Genomic DNA, 22,621 nt, shown 5'->3' with positions numbered 1-22,621 from the left:
AAAAATTTTAATTTGTTTAAATAAAGATTGTTTAAATAATTACACAGCTTTCAAATGAGAATATTTGTGTGTTTAACGTTAAAAGGTACACTTGTAGTAAGTTTATCTAAAAAAAAGTCTACAACTGAAAAAAATATGTAGTTTTCTTTTCTTATAAATAAATTAATCTATTATAACAAAACAAAAGCAAGTTTGACATTTAATAATGCGTTAGTTAGATGACTCTACTCGAGTTACTTGGGAACAAAAAAAGAATGAAGAAAATGGCTCCATGGGAAGCCGAGAAAATGCATTTTTTTAACGTATACCGATTTTGAACTTTGAGATTACTTTTTCTCCAACCTAATTTTTGATTGGAATTTTGCTATTTTTGGCAATTTTCACTCGTAATATCGATAGTTTTTATTATAATAATATATGTTATGAGTGTTTTAAAGATATGAAAATTGGTGTGGAGAAAGAGGACAAAAATAAAAAGGTGATGATTCGAAAATTATGATCCTATTGTTTATATCTTTGCCGTAAATGCCGGATAACTTTGACCGGTTGTATCTCAGGAACCACTCATTACAATTAAACGTTTTTTCTTTTAAAAGAAGCGTCCTGTCGCTTTTTTTCTAATACCGTTTTCATGATTTAATTTAATTTAATATTTCCCGAGATATTCTATTTGTTTATAAGCCAAAAATTGTTTATAACTTTAAAATATTCCTGACGCCACTTAGATAGTCGAATTTCAATCCTGTAAAGTACGTTAGATAGGTACAGTGTCTTTTTATACAAAAATTATAGTTATTCTTATGTATCATAATTATTGTGGTTACTATAACGACCGTAAATTTTTAATTAACAATTCAATTGCTGCTAAAATGTTCACTCAATTTCCATCGGCTTCTGGAATTATAATCTATACGAAAAGAGCTTTTATGTTACCAAGTTATTTAAATATTGATAAACAATTACTTATCTAAAATTTTAGTTGAAAATTAAAGATTTTGTTGGAAAAACCCGCATTTTCCGGGGAAAATTTTCGTCGAAGTAAATCGGGAAAAACACGTCTCTGCAGAATTGAATTACGGTGAATTTTTATTTGAGTGATTTTGATGTAAAGTTAAAATCTTTGGAGTTATAGAGCAAAAATTGAAAAAAACACGATTTTCGGGCGCCATTTTGTTTATAAAAAAAGTAGCACACTATCTGCGGACTTTGCATATCTATATTATTAATATATACAATCATAAGACTCGATTCCAGCAATAAAATTGCTGGTAAATAACTTTTCCCAAAAATTGCCTATTCTCCGATAATCAGCCCAGACTATCTGTAATTTAGCTAATTAGCCCAGAGTATTATCAACCTTCTTATTAAATGCCACTTCACATGCTTACTTGTGACAGTTTTAAACGACTTTCAGGTGGCAGCTCACTTGTGAAATTATCAGGAAAATGCAGCGGGACGTTCAGCTTCCTTTGCCCCAAAAGAGCGGTCATTATTTGGTGTCTAGGAAGCCTGCAACGGAACAATTGGGAGAGGCTTGGAAACTTGGTAATTATTTTATATTTTCCACATATTTTGCATAATCAATGACTCATCATCATTCTCTTTGCCTTATCCCTATGCGGGGTCGGCTTCCCTAATTGCATTTCTCCACACAATTCTATCTTGGGTCATATCAATGTTTTAATCCCCTTTACCAACATGTCCTGCCTTATCGTCTCCCCCCAGGTCTTCTTTGGTCTTCCTCTCCTATTCCTTCCAGGAATCTGCACTTCAGCTATTCTTCGTATTGGGTGATTAACGTCTCGACGTTGAACATGGCCAAACCATCTTAACGACGTTCTACACCTTCGTTGCGGGGTATGCCTCTCAGAGGAAATGAGGGAAACTTATATGCAAGCGAAAGTTGGTAACAAGGCATTTATAGCAGAATACTCAAATCATATATTCAGTATTGAATACTTTATAAAATAAATTATAATAAATTACGGAAATTACGGCATAAATTACGGAATTAATTATAATAAATAAATTAAAAATAAATGGTACGGTAAACAATCCTCATTTTTTAATGTTATTCCTTGCAAAAAAATCCTTTAATTTAAGCACAAATAATTAAAAATCGTAAATTTGGGTCAAAAGTTATTAACTTTTTAAGAATTACCATAACAGCCCATGTTAAAACTTAACTTTGACCCTTAATAGTAATTAAACGGCACGGTAAAACAATTTTTAAAAAATCAACTCTTAGTTTTCTGAAGTACACTATAACATACTAAAATTCCATGCAAATCCTTAATTCTTTGCCGAAGGTGTAGAACGTCGTTCATGCATCTCCATCTATTTCTCCATTACTCTAATACCGATCCTAGGTACTTAAAACTATTGCTTTTCACAATCATTTCACCATCCAAAGATACCATTTTATTTGTAGTAACTCCATCTTTAAATGAACATTCCAAATACTCTGTTTTTGTCCTACTAAGTTTTAAATCTTTCCTCCAGAGCTTGTCTCCACTGTTCCAGTTTTTGTTCTAAGTCTCTTTCACTATTTCCTATTAACACTACATCATCAGCATACATTAGGCACCATGGAATGCTACCCTGTAGTTTCGCTGTTATCTGGTCCAAAACTAATGAGAATAAATACGGACTAAGCACAGAGCCTTGTGCAATCCTACTTTCACATGAAATTTATCAGTCTCTCCCACACCTGTTCTAACACTAGTCGTTACACCCTTATACATATCTCACAATCTTTACATATTCGCCAGGGACTCCTTTCTTATTGAGTGCCCACCACAGAATCTCTCGAGGAACTCTATCATATGCTTTCTCAAGATCTCAATCAGATATCATTTGCATAATCAATGACTATTTTAGGTATTGTTCGAGGTTGGTTGGATCATAACTCGGCAAGAACTCTCCACTGTCTTCTGGAAACCGCTGGTACGAGATGGTTGGTGTCTGCCGTCATTCAAGAACTGGTGAAACTCAGGTACCGAGACCAACTTCAAAGAGGCATCGACTTGGCTTTGGCTATGTTCCATGTTGACATCGTCGGCTGTACTCGGCAACTTTTATCCCACGTGTTGCCTCAGTTGTTATACAACGATATACAAGCAGATGGTCTGATGGAACCTCAACTTCCAGCCTTAGCTTATGTTACGAGTTACTGTGTGTTTACTGCATGGGATGCGCTGCAATCTATGGAGGTGAGTAATCTTGTTTCTTCTTTAACTAATAGTCTTAAAAGTGCGCTACTTTCCATTTTTTTAAATAGGTGTATGAGACACCAATATCTATAACAGATGTACAGGCCATAGCGTTATGAGTACAAAGGTACGTATTCACACGGTGGTGCTCCATGTAGCAGCTCCACATAGTGGATACGTTGTGCTCCCGCTCGGCGATCACCCTCTTCGATTCAACCGGTTTGTGATTTATATGTAGGGGAGTGCATGCTGTATCCATTTGAGCAGCTACACGGAGCACCAACATATGGATACGTACCTTAATATTCATATCATTTTTTTTACTCTATCCTAGAGCTTTTTACAAAGAGCCAAACAGAGAGCAAAGAAAGCAAAGGATTTTAATCAGATTAGATGTATCCGAGATGAAAATAATAAAATACTAGTTCACGAAAGGGATGTCAAAAAGAGATGGAGAAAGTACTTTGACAGCTTATTAAATGAAGAATTTGACAGACAGCCTGTAGAGTCAACGGAGACAGTAGCAGCAATGGTCACCAAAATAACCAACGAGGAAGTGGCTCAAGCGCTTCAAAAAATAAAGAAAGGAAAAGCGGTAGGACCAGATGATATTCCTGGGGAAGTACGGAGAGCATTGGGAGAGACAGGAACAAGGTGGCTAGCAGGTCTATTTAATAGAATTATGGAAGTCGGACAAATGCCAGACGAATGGAGAAGCAGTATACTGGTACCTGTTTACAAAAACAAGGGAGATATACAACAATGTACAAACTACAGGGCTATAAAACTGCTTAGCCACACCATGAAAATATGGGAAAGAGTAATTGACAGACGGATACGTGAAGAGACCGAAATATCCGAGAATCAGTTTGGCTTTATGCAGGGTAGATCAACAACAGATGCAATTTTCATTATAAGACAGTTGATGGAAAAATACAGGAGTAAAGAAACAAACGCTCATATGATATTCATTGATCTTGAGAAAGCATATGATAGAGTTCCTCGAGAGATTCTGTGGTGGGCACTCAATAAGAAAGGAGTCCCTGGTGAATATGTAAAGATTGTGAGGGATATGTATGAGGGAGTAACGACTAGTGTTAGGACAGGTGTGGGAGATACTGATAAATTTCATGTGAAAGTAGGATTGCACCAAGGCTCTGTGCTTAGTCCGTATTTATTCTCATTAGTTTTGGACCAGATAACAGCGAAACTACAGGGTAACATTCTATGGTGCTTAATGTATGCTGATGATGTCGTGTTAATAGGAAATAGTGAAAGAGACTTAGAACAAAAACTGGAACAGTGGAGACAAGCTCTGGAGGAAAAAGGTTTAAAACTTAGTAGGACAAAATCAGAGTATTTGGAATGTTCATTTAAATATGGAGCTACTACAAATAAAATAGTGTCTTTGGATGGTGAAATGATTGTAAAAAGCAATAGTTTTAAGTACCTAGGATCGGTATTACAGAGTAATGGAGAAATAGATGGAGATGCATGCAGTAGAATTAGGGCTGGATGGATGAAGTGGAAAGAAGCGAGTGGTGTGTTGTGTGACAGAAAAATTCCAATGAAGCTGAAGGGAAAATTCTATAAAATAGCCATAAGACCGGCTATGATGTACGGAACTGAATGTTGGGCAGTGAAAAAGAAAGAGGAACAACGAATGCATGTGGCGGAAATGAGAATGCTTAGATGGATGAGTGGAGTGACAAAGAAGGATAAAATTAGAAATGAGTATATTAGGGGAAGTCTAGGTGTGGCACCAATTGATGCCAAAATGAGAGAGCATAGGTTAAGATGGTTTGGTCATGTTCAACGTCGAGACATTAATCACCCAATACGAAGAATAGCTAAAGTGCAGATTCCTGGAAGGAGTAGGAAGGAAGACCAAAGAAGACCTGGGGGGAGGCGATAAGGCAGGATATGTTGGTAAAGGGGATTAACATTGATATGACCCAAGATAGAATTTTGTGGAGAAATGCAATTAGGGAAGCCGACCCCGCATAGGGATAAGGCAAGGAGAAATGATGGAGTGCATGCTGTATCCATTTGAGCAGCTACACGGAGCACCAACATATGGATACGTACCTTAATATTCATATCATTTTTTTTACTCTATCCTAGAGCTTTTTACAAAGAATACCTTTTTTCATAAAATTAAAAATAAAAATTTTCCATAATGTCCAATTTACAAGTCTGTGCCATATATGGAAAACCTTATTTTTAGTTTTATGCAAAGAAGTTATTATTTATAAAAAGTTCTGAATGATCTAAAACCTAGAATACAATCATCAGATATTAAATTTTTTCAGTCATATACGCTGTTTGTCAAAAAATATAATTTTATTAAGACTAATAATTTATATTTTTTGACATACCTCGTATATATCCGGAAAAAAATGAATAACCGCTGATATTAGCTACACTATTCAAATAAAACACAAATTAACATAATAAAAATAATTTATTATTATCTACAGTTAACAGTAAAAAATAAATTAAATGCTAATACAGTCTGCCACAAATAAATCTAATATCACAATTTAGGATCTCAACGTTGATTATAAAAAATTTAATCGACTTCTTCTACTGTTGGACCGCTTTGTCTTCCGCCAAAACCTCCGTATTGTTGTCCACAACCACCTGGCATTTCACCACTGTACTGATTGTTATTTCGACTTCCTTGGTACAATTTGGTCATGATAGGACTGCATACTTTTGTCAACTCTTTCTGTTTCTCTTCGTATTCTTCTTTGTCAGCTAAAGTGTTACTATCTAACCATTTTAGACAGTTTTCGCATTCTCTCTCAATTGCTGACTTGTCTTCAGATGATAATTTATCTCCGCAGTCCTGTACCGCTTGTTTTAGTTGGAAGACATACCCTTCAAGTTGGTTTCGTGCTGCTATTTTCTCTTTCTGTCGTTCGTCTTCTTCCTTATATTTTTCGGCTTCTGATAACATCCTGTCAATTTCTTGTTGTGACAACCGCCCTTTGTCATTCTTTATGGTGATGTTGCGGGTATTACCAGAGCTTGTATCTTTGGCGGAAACGTTAAGTATACCATTGGCATCCAGGTCGAAAGTAACTTCAATCTTTGGAACTCCACGAGGTGCAGGAGGAATGCCAGTTAGATCAAATGTTCCCAGACGATTGTTATCTTTTGTCATAGCTCTTTCACCTTCAAATACTTGAATGGTAACAGCTGGTTGGTTATCAGCGTATGTTGTAAATGTCTGGGTCTGTTTGCATGGAATTCTTGAATTTCTTGTAATTATGTTGGTCATAACTCCTCCTGCAGTTTCTATTCCCAGTGATAATGGAGCTACATCAACCAGTAGGACATCTTGGATCTTCGAATCAGTTTCTCCACTTAATACTGCGGCTTGGACAGCTGCTCCATATGCTACAGCTTCGTCTGGATTGATGGAAAGATTCAATGGTTTGCCACTAAAGTAATTTTGCAGAAGCTGTTGGATTTTGGGAATACGTGTAGAACCACCAACCAGAACAATGTCATGGATTTGTCCTTTGTCTAATTTGGCATCATTCAGAGCTTTCTCAACAGGTTGTAATGTTCCTCTGAAGAGATCTGAACATAATTCTTCAAATCTTGCTCTGCTAATTTTGGTATAGAAGTCGATACCCTCGAAAAGAGCATCTATTTCTATAGTGGCTTCGGAACTGGATGATAAGGTACGCTTGGCTCTTTCTGCAGCTGTTCTTAGTCGTCGAAGAGCTCTTGGATTATTTTTCAGATCTTTCTTGAATTTTCTTTTGAATTCATCAGCAAAATGATTGACTAACCTGTTATCGAAGTCTTCACCACCAAGATGAGTGTCACCAGCTGTGGATCTTACTTCAAACAATGAGCCCTCATCGATCGTCAAAATGGAAACATCAAAGGTACCTCCACCCAAGTCGAAGATGAGTACATTCTTTTCACCTTTCAGATTTTTGTCAAGACCATAAGCTAAGGCTGCTGCTGTTGGTTCATTAATAATTCTCAAAACGTTGAGGCCAGCAATAGCACCTGCATCTTTAGTGGCTTGTCTTTGGGAATCGTTAAAGTAGGCTGGAACTGTAATAACTGCATCTCTAACACTGGTTCCCAAATAAGCTTCTGCAGTTTCTTTCATTTTGGTAAGAACCATTGAACTGATTTCTTCTGGAGCAAATGTTTTTCGTTCACCTTTGTAATCAACTTGAATCTTTGGCTTGCTACAGTCGTTGATAACTTTAAATGGCCAGTGTTGGATGTCTTGTTGGATTTTTGGATCATCAAACTTTCTGCCAATGAGACGTTTGGCATCAAAAACTGTGTTGCTGGGATTCATCGCCACTTGATTCTTCGCAGCGTCTCCTAAGAGACGCTCTGTATCTGTGAAAGCCACATAGCTGGGTGTTGTTCTGTTGCCTTGGTCGTTGGCGATGATTTCAACTTTTCCATGTTGCCAGACACCCACGCAGGAATACGTGGTGCCCAAATCGATACCAATTGCTGGAACTTTAACCATTTTCTTGATGTAATTTCACACAATAATACTTTTACTTCACAAAACTTTCAAAAACTTTTGTCAAATAATTCGCTTGACTACTTTGATATCACTTGTTTATTTGTCGTTGTATTTGAATAATCTGAAATGCCGCCGCACCGATTCGCTTTTATATAAACGGTAAAATCGACCCGAATCATCTCGAATGTTCATCGAACGTTCTCGTCCTATCGTTGGGAACAGCTGTGCGGTGGCGGTGAGGCAAAAGTAAAGAATTTACTAGAATGAGCGGACATCAATTGCACGCGAGTCGTAGAAGATTAAAAATAGACAGAATGTAAGTTTAAAAAATATTACCTAAAGCCTAATTTATAAACGCTTAAAAAAAGGAAAATAGATAATTAGTATAATAATTTAATAACCACTATAAGGGCTGGTTGTTCGAACGCTAATCAAAAATGGAATCAACTGATCATTATTAAATATTTAATTACTGTCACCAACTCTCAATGTCAACTTTGTTTGGGTTGCTGAAAACATAATTGATTACAATTACAATTGATTAATAAAATTTATTAATCAATTATGTTAATAATTGTTATGTTAATTAATAATTAATTAATCAATCAATTATGTTAATTATGATAATGATAATTAACATAATTATTGTTAACAATCAACTGATTGACGTACGAATGAGGGGTGTTGTTATTTGATGGTTGTTAAGGGCACTTAATTATAATCAACTTCTTAATCACATAATCTATAATCACTCTATAATCACTTAGCAATGATCACTATCAAATATTTAATTACTGTCACCAACTGTCAATGTCAACTTTGATTGGGTTACTGAAAACATTATTGATTATAATTATGAGATTAGTTAATCAATTAACATAACAATTATTAACATAATTGATTAACTAATTCCATAATTGTAAACCATAATTATGTTTTCAGCAACCCAAACAAAGGTGACATTGACAGTTGGTGACAGTAATTAAATATTTGATAATGATCATTTTTGATGAGCGTTCGAACAACCGGCCCTCATTGTACTAAACCTAGTATTTTTTTTATCCAATTTTTTCTATCTCAATTTTCTATAAATTATACTTTAAATTTTCCGGACATAAAGTAAAGCGGCGGTATTTTGCATATGTTTTAATTCTTTTCACTACCAATGAAATATAATAGTTTTTGGGTGATTTAATAGCTGTAGTAAGGAGTATCTGATCACTGCTTGCCGTTAGCTCAGATTATTTGCCCTTTGTTATTTAGAACAAGATTTATTTATGTGTATGAAGTTTTATAAAAAAAAAACATTAAAAATAATTTATGTTTTATCTTCCACTTCTTCGTTTTTATTTAATAGTTTTATGTCATTATACTAGTTATAGTATTACAGTTTCTTCATTTTGTCTGTGCAGCTTACTCCTCTTCTTTTTTCGGTTTTTTAATTGAGTAGTTACATGATTAGTTGATTTTCATTTATTCTGTTTATAATATGTTGGTTCCATTTTATTGTATTCTTTCATTTTCTTTTCATCGATTATACTTCGTCTGAAAATTATTTATTGGCTCCCAGCGTTAACAAAGTGTCAAGGCAAAATCGACCGACCTGCTCATGGTGGCGGTTTTTTGAAATTTTGTAAGGACGCTTTCTGTATGATTAAACGGAACATTTTAAAAAATTCCGTGTCACGCTAGTGATATGATGTATTAATATAAACAGAAAATAAAAACGCTCTTAATCTGATACAGTCGAACCCGCTTATTAGAATCCCTGTTATAGGAATATCCCGGTTTATGGAATATAAATTCAAGTTCCCCAAACATTTCCATTTACTCCTTAATAAATTTATCTGTTTATTGGAATAGGATCTAACTAGATAATACCGCTTATTAGCATATTTTGCAGGTCAAAGAATATTTTTTTTACAATTTACTAAAAATTTAAATTATGTTTGGTATTATGGTTTGTCGTCAACGGCCGGTAGTGCTGGATTAGATATTATTAGGGTAATAAATATTTATTACTTTGTTAGGAATACCAATTCGATCTTTAGCATAGCCTACAAATGCATGGGTCATAAAATAATTTTTATTTGTCTACACAAAGGCACTGTTGCCTGTTATAAAATTGTTAGAAGCAGTTTAGTTAGAATTCACTCAGAGAGTACCTTACTTGTTTGCAAGATGGAATTATGGCTTTGTTAAATTCGAAAAGAAGAGAAAAGAACAAGAATGTACATAACAATCCATTTCTTGACGCCAATAAAACTTCTATTCAACCGATGGATTAAGGATGACCACACGAATTAACAACGAAAAAGCTATAATTACCAATAATTTCTCAAGAAAAAAAAAGTAATTTTGTTATATAGGTATGCATTTTAATAAGAAAATATTTACATATCTACATATTGCATACATTTCATATTAATTATATAATGTATTCATTCACATACATGTAATGTAATTTGGTATTTAACACATACATAGATAAGTACTAGTTACACTACTGTATTATTGACGTAAAAAGACCTAAAACCATTTACATACACTGAATATGTAGGTACATATAATATGATATACATATTGGCATAGTATGTAATAAAACTACATATTGGCATAGTATGTAAAACTACACATTGGCATAGTATGTAAATAATATTATTACGTATATTCGGTAACACTTATTTCGACTAGCCACCAATGATCGGTTATTAGAATATCCCGGTTATAAGAATATTTTTGCCTTGCACAAAGGCTATTCCAATAAGCGGGTTCGACTGTATAAATTCTTCACTTTCCAACAGTTTGATTATGTATACATAACCTCACTATCGCAGTTTATGTCAATAAATCTTTATTAACGAAAAAGAAAATATTTTGTTGCACTATAAATTACACTATAAATTAATAACTAATGAATTCTAACAATTTTATTCGGTTATGATCACTACAAAATAAAATATTCAAGTTTAACAACATAATCCCATAAGACTCAATGTTAAAACGTCCTTACAAAATCTGACAGCGTGTCACGTGACTTTAAATAGAGGGGAGACGCACGGGGCGAATAGCACAATTTATATGACACTGTCGCTAGTGTCGCTAATCCCCAACGAAATATCATAAACCAATGACGAAGAATGTTAAACGTATTTGAAACTAGCTATAATACCCGGCTTCGCCCGGGAGTTGATATGAGATTACGCGGTAGTTGCAATAAAAAAATAAACTATGACGTAATAGTAAAAAAATTTATTGAAAACATTCGCTCACACTATTTGCTTATAACAACGTTTTTCATTTTATTGTCTGGAGTATATATATATATATATATATATATATATATATATATATATATATATATATATATATATAGATTTTTCGGATTTCCTACCCTTGAGCAAGCTACATATAGCTGACCGTGAGAGAAGCAGGGTTCTTTGAGGTTAATCTTATATTTTGAAGAAAGTGTTTTGATTCTTGTGTTTCCCCGGTCATGTAATGTAGAAATTCCTGTGGAGGTGCTTCCAGTGGTGGTAGTCGAATTTTTCCATTCATGCAACAGAGACCTGCTGTTTCTTTACTGAATTTTTTCGCGTGGCAAAATTGGCAAATGTTATCCATTTTTCCGATCACAACATGTTTATGATTGTAATATTTTTTCGTCGGTTCGTAGTGGAATGCTTCCTTTGTTAAATTATCTTTTAAAGTTCTCGATTCTTCTATACTTTCGTTCTCTTTTCTTTCTTCATTTTTTGTGCTTCTCAGAGTTCTCATCCTAGTTCGTTGATTTTGTAAACGTGCTTCGCGCTCTTCTTCCGTTTCATTTCTTCTATGTTCTTTTTGTTTCCGCCGTTTCGCTGCAGAACTGGCAAGATCTCCTCCTTTTTTACGTCTAGGCATTGTATTCTGTAAAATATAAATTAAATAAACATTTTATAGACAAACAATTAAAAGAAAAAGAAAAACAACCATTAGAATTAATTAAAGACACTATTAATTATCTTTTCAAAAATAATTATTTTTTCAAAAATAATTAATATAAATAATTAATAATCAAACTGAGAACTTCCTTTTTCTGAAGTCGGTTAAAAATACTTACATTTGATATTTCACAATAAAGGCTCACAGACGACTTTTTTCTTCTCGGCTTCCAAATCGAGAATTAATTAAACACACTATTAAAAATACTGATACGTGATACTTCAAAATAAATGCTCACAGATAACTTCTTTCAGTTCCTTTCGCAATCGCTTTTCAAATCGAACTAACTCTGGCGGGTGATACCCGGCCCTTATATATTCAGAGAGCTAGGCTCTAGCATATTCGGAAAAGTTCGAGAGTATTTTCTTTTACACATTCTAGAATGTACTCGACATTATCGTCCGCCGTAACAATAAGTTCTGCAGCTATAGCATAAGTAGTAAAGGCGCGAAATTTGAAAACTTAAATTTTTAAATATTTTCAGAATTAATAATTAATAATTTGAATAACTAAACTTATCTCGCTTCAACTCCAAAATATACAGAATAAACCAAATAAAAACGGAACATACGCAGTTAATACAGTGTATCGGAACTACGTTTGAAATAGTCTACCAATACAAAAGTTTGACAAACATAAATCATAGCAACTCAACTACCTGTTTACCTACCAACTACGACCAGACAAGCGACAATTTACGGCGCCATAAGGGCAGTAAAATGAAGCGCGAAAATGATAAGAAGGATCTGGGTCCAAATTTGTAGCTCATCTAACCACAACAACGACCGAAACACTGTGTTTACATCTCGCGACACGCTGTAATTTACATCCCCATCTGGTCATGCTTTTTACGGCCGCTTCATTTTACTGCTCTTACGGCGCTGTAACAGCAGTAAAATGAAGCGGCAGTAACTGCAGTAAAAAGCATGGCCAGACGGGGATGTAAATTACGGCGTGTCGCGAGATGTAAATACAGTGTTTTGGTCGTGGTTGTGGTTAGATGAGCTACAAATTTGGACCTAAGTCCATTTGTTTGCGACACGACGCTGAAGATGGACCCGTTCGATATTGCTTCGCGATATTTTACAGCTCAGTCTGGCCATCCACTACACTCACCGCGGGACCAATTTTCGCGCTTCATTTTACTGCTCTTATGGCGCCGTAAATTGTCGCTTGTCTGGCAATAGCCTTAGCCTAAGAAGACAGGTAGTTGAGTTGCTATGATTTATGTGTGTCAAACTTTTATATTAGTCGACTATTTCAAACGTAGTTCCGATACACTGTATTAACTGCATATGTTCCGTTTTTATTTGGCTTATTCTGTATATATTTATTATATATAATGATGATAATGATGTTAATACCGGAATATTTAAAAGTTTGGCGAAGGGGCAAATTGGGAATATTTAAAAATTTGGTGGAGGAGCCAGGTCTAGTGCTAGCCAAGCTTGCTAGGAAAAGCCCTTATATCTTTAAAAATACGCCCTTTAAGTTAAAACGGGAACTTACTTGTTCGAGCGGGGATAAAGGGCTATTGCACTATATAAGTCCCTTTATCGTATCGGGAATCCTTTTTAAGTTTTATCGGCACACACATTTTATCAACTTAGTTTTATTATATATAATGATGTTCTTGTCTAAAAAGTTACAGGCATTTTGATAAACAATTAATGTGGGTACCTACACAACATGTTCGGGTATAAAATATTATCAATAAGAAGCATCTAACTTTGTTAGAAAGTTAGTCTGTCTAGCTATTTCTATTACTCCCGTATGTTTCTTCTTCATACAATATTCTAAATGTTACAGAGGTCTATTACATTGATCTCAAAATTATCATTGCGCTGACCAAGCATTATTTTTCTTTCTGCTATATGGGTTCTCTTACACAAGATTTGTGTATGCATACTTTTTCATCTAATCATACATTTTTAATTTACTCTTAAGAATTCTTTCTAACGTCTTGATATATAAGCCGCTTGTCCTACTTCTTCGCTGCTTTTCTTATACTCATTTTAAGATTTCCTCAGTATATTTTTTTTCCTGGATACTCTAATCTCGAGACTTATTCAGTTATTTTTGATTTTGACTTGGATCTTGATATATTTATATTGTATATCTCCGCCGATATTTTGAGTGTGTACCATTCTGTGTTGGTTATCTTCATGATTTGGTATAAGAACTGCTTTTCCTGTGCAGCTCGTCCTGTATTTTTGTATCTCCTCTTCAATCAAAGGCTTTAGTGAAACCAAGGACATATAGATATGTTTTCACAGGGGATTAAATCACAATTTATTATTGCTATAAGGATATTAGTCTTCATTGCAAAGTTTTTGAAGTTATACTTCTTTAGGCGCGATTGAGATTGAGGGTAAATTTATATTGATCTGCGCGCATGCGCACACCGACAGTTTGGTATTAGTCTTTATACGAGATCTGTTGAAATGATCTGTCAATAATTGTTCAATATGGAGGTTATCGGTAAACAAAAATGTTGTATAATATATTAGTTTTTATTGTTGTGAGGACAGAAATAAAATCAAATTTATAATTATAGTGACTTTTTAAATAGTTTTGAAAAGCCACAGGTACGTAATTCTAAATGTTTCAGTTGTATTCCAATAAAAAATTATCTTCATACCTATTTGGAAAACTTGCTATGCTATACCCCTAGTAGGCAATGCTTTAATTTACATAATCTGATTACGAACAAACTTTCACAAATTTTCATCTAATGTATCGTTTTCTTACTCTATATATTGTTGTATTTTAATTCGACAAAAATCAAACTAATAAAAATTCATATAAACAAAATGTCAAAAAGTTGTTCAGTTTGTGTATATTCCCACATGACGTAAACGCGAAGATGGTGCAGTTTGAATTCGCTGCGACTCTCGTACGGCGGGATACACGGGAAGTAGGTTCAAGCCCAATGCAAGTTATATCATTTTTTTTATTTTTTTTTATAGATTTTATGATTGTAAGTATATTATTATATAATTTTTTTCAGAAAATACGTATTTAATTAAAATTTTTGGCAACAATTATTGTTCAGAAATCATTTGTGGCATTTTTCAATGTGTTTGTGTGTGTTTTATCCTTTTATTTTTTTAATTTTTGGTATTGCTTTAATAAAAAATTTTGGAAAGTAGTAGAGAAACTGTTTAAAGTATATTGATTTCGTTGAAATCATATAATAGAAGTATAACTTCTTACGTGTGTACAAAGTACACACACTCTTTTTTTATATATATAGACTATCCATTGCTCTGTTTTTATTTTGTTTAGATTTATAATTCAATAATAATATATCTGTACTAATAAGTTAAAAGGTATTAAGTTAAAAAATATCGATCTTGACAAGTTTTTTAGAACTCTAAAAACATTTTTTAAGTATTAAAAGTAGAGATGAAAAACAATCGATTTCTATTATTTTTTACTAAAAAACTTAGTCAAAGTCGATATTTTTTGGCTAAAGAACCTTTAACTTAGCATTACAGATATCACAATTAATAATACAATAATTATAATTTGTGCTATAATATGTAGAAGAAATAATAAAGGATCTTATTTTAAAATTAAAATAAAATACGTAGTGCAGTTTGTATGTTCCCTGTGAAGGTCAACGTCCTGATATTTATGACACGTCAATGGAAGCGTCCAGAATATTCCACCACCCTATTTTGACGGTTTTAGAAAGGTATCGAAAATAAGGTTTTATTCTAGAATAATAAACTACATTTTGGAATTATCCACATCGTTTTTTATTATTTTGTCCCTATTACTTCATTAATTATTATTGTATAATTTTCGTGTTAAAGTGATTATATAAAGGATTATAAAATATATAAAAAAAGGGATAATAACTCTGGTTTTAAGGGTCGTATGTACATTGTATTTTTTTTAATATATGAAAAAACAAAAATGCCAACATTTCGAATAAAAAAATTCATTTCCTACCAGTGGCGACGCGTGACTTTTTCTAAAGTGTTACCAAACCAGATGTAAAAAAATCTTATTTAAAAAAAATTATTTTGAACCTCCCAAATATAAGTTTTTGTTTTAAATCCTGTGGGATAAAATTAAACAAATCACTATTCCCAAATTATATGTATGTAATTATGTATACCTATGTAACAGGTATAACAATAAATAATAAACAAACTAAGGCCCGGTACTTTATGTCTCGATTAACAGCCGGTTAGTTAACCGGGGTTTAATAGGGACGTCTTTAGGGTCTCTTGCGTTGTAATAAATGCAATTATAATTGTTATTGTACCCTTTTATAATTATAATAATACTTGTAATAGCATTTATTACAACGCAAGAGACCCTAAAGAGGTCCCGATAAACAGCCGGTTAACTAACCGGCTGTTAATCGAGACATAAAGTACCGGGCCTAAACATATTATTCTACCATAAAATTAACATAAAAAATGAACAAGTAGGAAAAAGCATAGATTTTGAAAACTATTTTTTATTCATATTTTAATTCTTCCACTTTCAATATCATTTTTTTTTCTTCAAAATTATATATAAAAAAATATACAAGGAGAATAACTTTTCAAGTAGTTGATCAATTACGCAATACGTAGCAACACTCTTGCATGCTTAAATGCACGCACACTGTAATCTGTAATAGGTACTAAACTAATGTTACCAATCCTCAAAATGGTGACAATACTGATATACACAGCGTGCCCGCGCTGTCTCTAACAGAGCCGTCGCTCCTTCAAAATTTTCAGAAACGAGCTAGTCCCGAGCGATAGCGAGGTTTCTCCTGCGTTACCACTGCCAGTATTGGTAACGGCATACACTGCCGTTTTGTCTCAATTTTCGGATTACTCTAGCTGAGCTGATTCCAAAAATGTATCACATGTTGATTCAAATTGGTACAGTGTGGACAAAAATACAATAGTTTTGTGTGTGCTCATAAAGTGCCGCGTTAGGGGCTGTCCATTAATCACGTGATGCTCGAAAGGGGGGGAGGGGTCCATAAAAAATCACGAATTGTCCAAATACACGTGATATAGGGTGTCTTTAACCTCAAAATGTATCACCAAGGGGGGGGGGGTTAAAAAAATCCAAAAAAACATCACGTAATTAATGGACGGCCCCTTAGTTAAATTTACAATATCAAAAATACTTATTGTCTAGCGGACAGAATATGAAAGAAATTATTTCTTATCAATTTAAAAGAAACATAGTAGGCTATCTGTAGGCTTCTGTCCGCTAGACAATAAGTATTTTTGATAATATTGTTAATTTAACTAACGCATTACTTTATGAACACACACAAAACTATTATATTTTTTTCCACCCTGTACCAATTTGAATCAACATGTGATACATTTTTGGAATCAGCTCAGCTAGAGTAATCCGAAAATTGAAACAAAATGGGGGTGTTCCATTTAAAAAAAATGACGGTGACGTCATTACTCGAAAGTAATTCACACTGTATATTAGAATATTATTTTAAAATACGGTAAATTAAAATTAAAAATCGACGTGTTTCAGGATTATTTCTTAAAATGCTCTGTTTAGCTAAAAAATAATTTGTTCCATACTTTACGGACACAGTGTATAATAACGTGCAATGGATTCACATATCTCGCCAATATTTTCGTGCGTCTAGTTGGCTATTTACTGAATTAGGTACTATTTTAACAAATATTTCTGTTGGTAAAAAATATAAATGGAATTATTTCATAACAGTCATAAAATATTTATTGCAAGATTTTTAACTGTTACCAATGGTAACAGTGGTGACATGGACGCTTCGCCAGTGTTTCCTACACGTTAATGCGTCTGAGTTATTTTAAATGTTCATAGGCTTAAAATCAAACCCACAGCACTTTTGTAAACCTATTTTACAATATTTAGGTAACATTAGTTTTTTAAAGAGCCTTTCTTTGCTTCAATTTGGTGTTTTCAGAATTCATGTATGCCTAATAGTTATGCATATTAACGTTTTTCATAAAAGCTTTCTGGGATAAACAATTTCAATTTTGCAATAACTGATAAATTAAACTTCTTGAAATTTTTGTAGCTGAATACTTGTACTAGTATCCCTCCTATCACGCGAAATTAAAGGCTTTTGTGCATTTTTAGAAAACTTATTAATCATTTTACATTTCTTGTCTCCCTTTTTGTGCAATGGAGTAATAATGGCCTTTTTAAATTCAACTGGGCATTGTCCTGTTTTAAAAGTAGAATTTATTAAATCTACTAAATAAGGTGCAATTATTTCAAAAGTTTTTTTAATTACTTCGGATTTAATCTTATCTATACCTGGTGCTTTTTTATTTTTTAATGTTTTTATTAAATTTATTATTTCTGGTTCTGTTACGGGTGTTAAGAAGAATGATGCGTTGTTAATTCGGAACTGATTTTTATTAAATGTAGGGTTATTCGAGACATCTATTTTTTCTGCCAGTTTTTCTCCAACACTACAAAAAAAGTTATTGAATTATTTTGCTATATGTAATGGATCCTTAACTGCGGTCCCATCCTCCGAAATTATTTCCTCTATTAATTCTTTATTTTGCTTATTACCACAACCTTTAGTTAGTGTCCACAGGTGCTTGGAACTATTTTTGTTTTCTGTTATTTGTTTTTCATAAAAATTTAGTTTTGCTGCCTTAATAGTTTTGTCAACAATTGCGCGGTAGTTTAGATACTCCAGTTTTTTTGCATTATCTGTACGATCTTTGTTAAATTCTTTGTAAAGTTTATTTCTTTTTTCAATAGAGTTTATTATGCCCTTAGTTATCCATTGTTTTCTTTTAATGTTTTTACGTTGTATTTGTGTACTATGTGTGTTTTTTTCAATGTATAAGTTTAGTACTTTTGTTATTAACGTTGCTTTTTGGTCCACGTCATCATCATCGAGGTGTTTGTATTGTGTCCAGTCATGTTTCTGTAAGTCTTGTCTTAAGTTGTTGTAGTTTATATGTGTTATAGTACGGTCATGCTGAATTTTTAATTTTGGAAACAACGGGATAAATGCAAAAATCGCTTTATGATCAGATATAAATGTTTCATATACAGCTGCTACGATATCTTTTTCATTTTTGGTCTTGTTATTATAAAAAAGGTGATCTATGCAGCTTTTGGATGAACCACAAACTCTAGTAGATTTATTTATTAAGGATAAAAAACCATATTCCTCCATTATATTTAGATAGATTATTATATTTTCATAAAATCGACAATTAAACTTCTTGAAATTTTTGTAGCTGAATACTTGTGCTAGTATCCCTCCTATCACGCGAAATTAAAGGCTTTTGTGCATTTTTAGAAAACTTATTAATCATTTTCAAAAAATCGACTTCATCATCATTCTCTTTGCCTTATCCCTATGCGGGGTCGGCTTCCCTAATTGCATTTCTCCACACAATTCTATCTTGGGTCGTTTCAATGTTAATCCCCTTTAGCAACATGTCCTGCCTTATCGTCTCCCCCAGGTCTCTTTGGTCTTCCTCTCCTACTCTTTCCAGGAATCTGCACTTCAGCTATTCTTCGTATTGGGTGATTAACGTCTCGACGTTGAACATGACCAAACCATCTTAACCCTTAACTACAGAGATCCGGTATTTTTTACCGGCGGGCATTCCCAAAATGTTGATTTCATGGTAACCTCACGACTTACAGTACCTCTCGGGTAGTTTGTATAACAATGCTAGTCAAAGCGTGTAGTGTGTATTGGCAATATTTTCTTTTCTAGCACACATCAAAAATCTTAACCGGTAAAAATTACCGGATGTCTGTTTTAAGTATTTTTATATGAGTACATACTATATTTGTAAATCTGAAATGTTTGTATTATTTTTTTGTGTTTTTAGGAAAAAAGTAAAGAAATGGACTGTGGAAGTTATCCTGGACCTTCAATGAAGGTTAAATTTGACGATAAAAATTTTGTGGCCACTTTGCAAAAATGGAATTGCCATTTAATTCTGTGATAATTTTACCCCTTGAAGATTTTCTCTCATGGATGTAAAAATTTTTGTAAATGCTATTTTACGTTTCCTTTGTGATTCTGTTACGTTTATTTGTTAAAAAAAGTCTAAATTTTTGTTCATAGCATTTATGGCCGTTTGTTTCAATAGACCAAAAATGTTACCAAAATTCTGGTTTAATAGATTATTCTTAAAAAATCTTGTATTATATTATTAAAATTACTCATTTTACCATTTTTCCTATATCTAGAGACTCCATAAAAACTCATAATGCAAAATTTTTTTGTTTTTTATTATTAACTTTATATTTTGACTCTATTTTATAATGACCGGTAAAAAATACCGGGATTCTGTAATTACGTGCTAATATTGGGATGTCTGTAGTTAAGGGTTAACATATGCTCTCTCATTTTGGCATCAATTGGTGCCACACCTAGACTTCCTTTAATATACTCATTTCTAATTTTATCCTTCTTTGTCACTCCACTCATCCATCTAAGCATTCTCATTTCCGCCACATGCATTCGTTGTTCATCTTTCTTTTTCACTGCCCAACATTGAGTTCCGTACATCATAGCCGGTCTTATGGCTGTTTTATAGAATTTTCCCTTCAGCTTCATTGGAATTTTTCTGTCACACAACACACCACTCGCTTCTTTCCACTTCATCCATCCAGCCCTAATTCTACTGCATGCATCTCCATTTATTTCTCCAGTACTCTGTAATACGGATCCTAGGTACTTAAAACTATTGCTTTTCACAATCATTTCACCATCCAAAGATACCATTTTATTTGTTGTAACTCCATCTTTAAATGAACATTCCAAATACTCTGTTTTTGTCCTACTAAGTTTTAAACTTTGTTCCTCCAGAGCTTGTTTCCACTGTTCCAGTTTTTGTTCTAAGTCTCTTTCACTATTTCTTATTATTAACACTACATCATCAGCATACATTAGGCACCATGGAATGCTACCCTGTAGTTTCGCTGTTATCTGGTCCAAAACTAATGAGAATAAATAAGGACTAAGCACCGAGCCTTGGTGCAATCCTACTTTCACCTGAAATTTATGAGTCTCTCCCACACCTGTCCTAACACTAGTCGTTACCCCCCTCATACATATCTCTCACAATCTTTACATATTCGCCAGCAGGGACTCCTTTCTTATTGAGTGCCCACCACAGAATCTCTCGAGGAACTCTATCATATGCTTTCTCAAGATCAATGAATACCATTTGAGCGTTGGTCTCTTTATTCCTGTATTTTTCCATCAGTTGCCTTACAATGAAAATTGCATCTGTTGTTGATCTTCCCTGCATAAAGCCAAATTGATTATCGGATATTTCGGTTTCTTCATGTATCCGTCTATTAATTACTCTCTCCCATATTTTCATGGTGTGGCTAAGTAGTTTTATAGCCCTGTAGTTTGTACATTGTTGTATATCTCCCTTGTTTTTGTAGACAGGTACTAATATACTGCTTCTCCATTCGTCTGGCATTTGTCCAACTTCTATAATTCTATTAAATAGACCTCTAGCCAAGTTATTCCTGTCTCCTGTCTCTCCCAATGCTCTCCATACTTCCCCAGGAATATCATCTGGTCCGACTGCTTTTTCTTTCTTTATTTTTTGAAGCGCTTGAGCCACTTCCGCGTTTGTTATTCTGGTAACCATTGCTGTTACTGTCTCCGTTAACTCCACAGGCTGTCTGTCAAATTCTTCATTTAATAAACTGTCAAAATACTTTCCCCATCTCTTTTTGACATCCTTTTCGTGAATTAGTATTTTATTATTTTCATCTCGGATACATCTAATCTGATTAAAATCTTTTGTTGTTCTGAAGCTATTTGCTTGTGGCATTTTTATAATTAAGTATTTTCTATGGGAAATAAGCCACAATTTTACTAAAAAATGAATTTATTAACGTTTCGAAGCCCAAATCGGGTTTCGTTGTCAAAATACAAAATACTATTAAAATAAACAAAAATGTTGCTAAGTAAAAAAATTCTTCTAATAATTTATTTAATCTGACTCATTTATATTGGCAATTCAGACACGTATTATACATTTTAAAGTAGACGACTTTAAAATGATATTGCCAATATTGATGAGTTGCGTTCCTGGGACGACTTTACTAAAAGATAGTTCATTCGATTACATGAAATCAATCCCAACTCAAGAATATCCGTCGCAAAAAAATCATAGCATGTGTTCTGTCTTTAAAAAGACAACCAAATGCAACAATGACAGTAAAATTCTCGCGTTAGAAATTCCATAGTAAATCACGAGGGAAAACCAGGAAAAAACCTTGTGATACTATCTAATATACTATCTATACTAACGCGAGAATTTTACTGTCATCGTTGCATTTGGTTGTCTTTTTAAAGACAGAACACATGCTATGATTTTTTTGCGACGGATATTCTTGAGTTGGGATTGATTTCATGTAATCGAATGAACTATCTTTTAGTAAAGTCGTCCCAGGAACGCAACTCATAAATATTGGCGATATCATTTTAAAGTCTTCTTCTTTAAAATGTATAATATACGTCTGAATTGCCAATATAAATGAGTCAGATTAAATAAATTATTAGAAGAATTTTTTTACTTAGCAACAACATTTTTGTTTATTTTAATAGTATTTTGTATTTTGACAACGAAACCCGATTTGGGCTTCGAAACGTTAATAAATTCATTTTTTAGTAAAATTGTGGCTTATTTCCCATAGAAAATACTTAATTATAAAATCTTTTGCTTTCTTTGCTCTCTCTGTTTGGCTGTTTTATATATCTTTGCTTCGCCTTCCCTGGTATCAAGTTGGTCGTATAGGTTTGAATACGCTACTGCTACTTTTGCTTCCTTTTTGGCGACCATCAAAAAATCGACTTATGAAGCTATTTTTGCAATAACTAAGAAACGAATTAACAAAAATTGCATATGTACTTACAAACTCT

General features: G+C 33.4%; 4 protein-coding genes across 7 annotated transcripts in view; 2 read left to right on the top strand and 2 right to left on the bottom strand.

Annotated features, from left to right (window-relative positions):
- The window catches only part of LOC114325602 (heat shock protein 70 A1-like), a 517,012-nt gene that overhangs the window by 34,963 nt on the left and 459,428 nt on the right, over positions 1-22,621 (top strand). The window lies entirely within an intron of this gene.
- LOC114325597 (mediator of RNA polymerase II transcription subunit 24) overlaps positions 1-22,621 on the top strand; it is a 135,317-nt gene that overhangs the window by 19,604 nt on the left and 93,092 nt on the right. For 3 of the 4 annotated variants that reach the window (XR_007701025.1, XM_050662660.1, XM_050662659.1), the window contains exons 6-7: positions 1,415-1,545; positions 2,881-3,212. Coding sequence is in view for 3 of the 4 variants with exons in the window: in XM_050662660.1 (XP_050518617.1) it covers positions 1,415-1,545; positions 2,881-3,212 (463 nt within the window). In the remaining variant the exon portion in view is untranslated. Of the gene's footprint in view, positions 1-1,414; positions 1,546-2,880; positions 3,213-19,556; positions 19,971-22,621 lie in introns of those variants that run through there. The other variant, XM_050662661.1, reaches the window with a different exon arrangement.
- Positions 5,658-7,865, bottom strand: LOC114325608 (heat shock protein 70 A1-like). Its single transcript, XM_028273710.2, has one exon. The coding sequence runs from the start codon at positions 7,726-7,728 to the stop codon at positions 5,785-5,787; it is 1,944 nt and encodes a 647-aa protein (XP_028129511.1). The 5' UTR covers positions 7,729-7,865; the 3' UTR covers positions 5,658-5,784.
- LOC126892860 (uncharacterized) lies at positions 11,085-11,931 on the bottom strand. The gene is made up of 2 exons (XM_050662669.1): positions 11,831-11,931; positions 11,085-11,637 (listed from the first exon to the last, which is right to left on the bottom strand). Exon 2 carries the CDS (start codon positions 11,629-11,631, stop codon positions 11,134-11,136), a length of 498 nt encoding a protein of 165 aa, XP_050518626.1. The 5' UTR covers positions 11,632-11,637; positions 11,831-11,931; the 3' UTR covers positions 11,085-11,133.

Source organism: Diabrotica virgifera, chromosome 9 (genome assembly GCF_917563875.1).
Source record: "Diabrotica virgifera virgifera chromosome 9, PGI_DIABVI_V3a".
NCBI classification, from domain to species: Eukaryota; Metazoa; Arthropoda; class Insecta; order Coleoptera; family Chrysomelidae; genus Diabrotica; species Diabrotica virgifera.
Note: the sequence above shows the minus strand (reverse complement) of the source record. Positions and strands in the feature narration are given on the sequence as shown.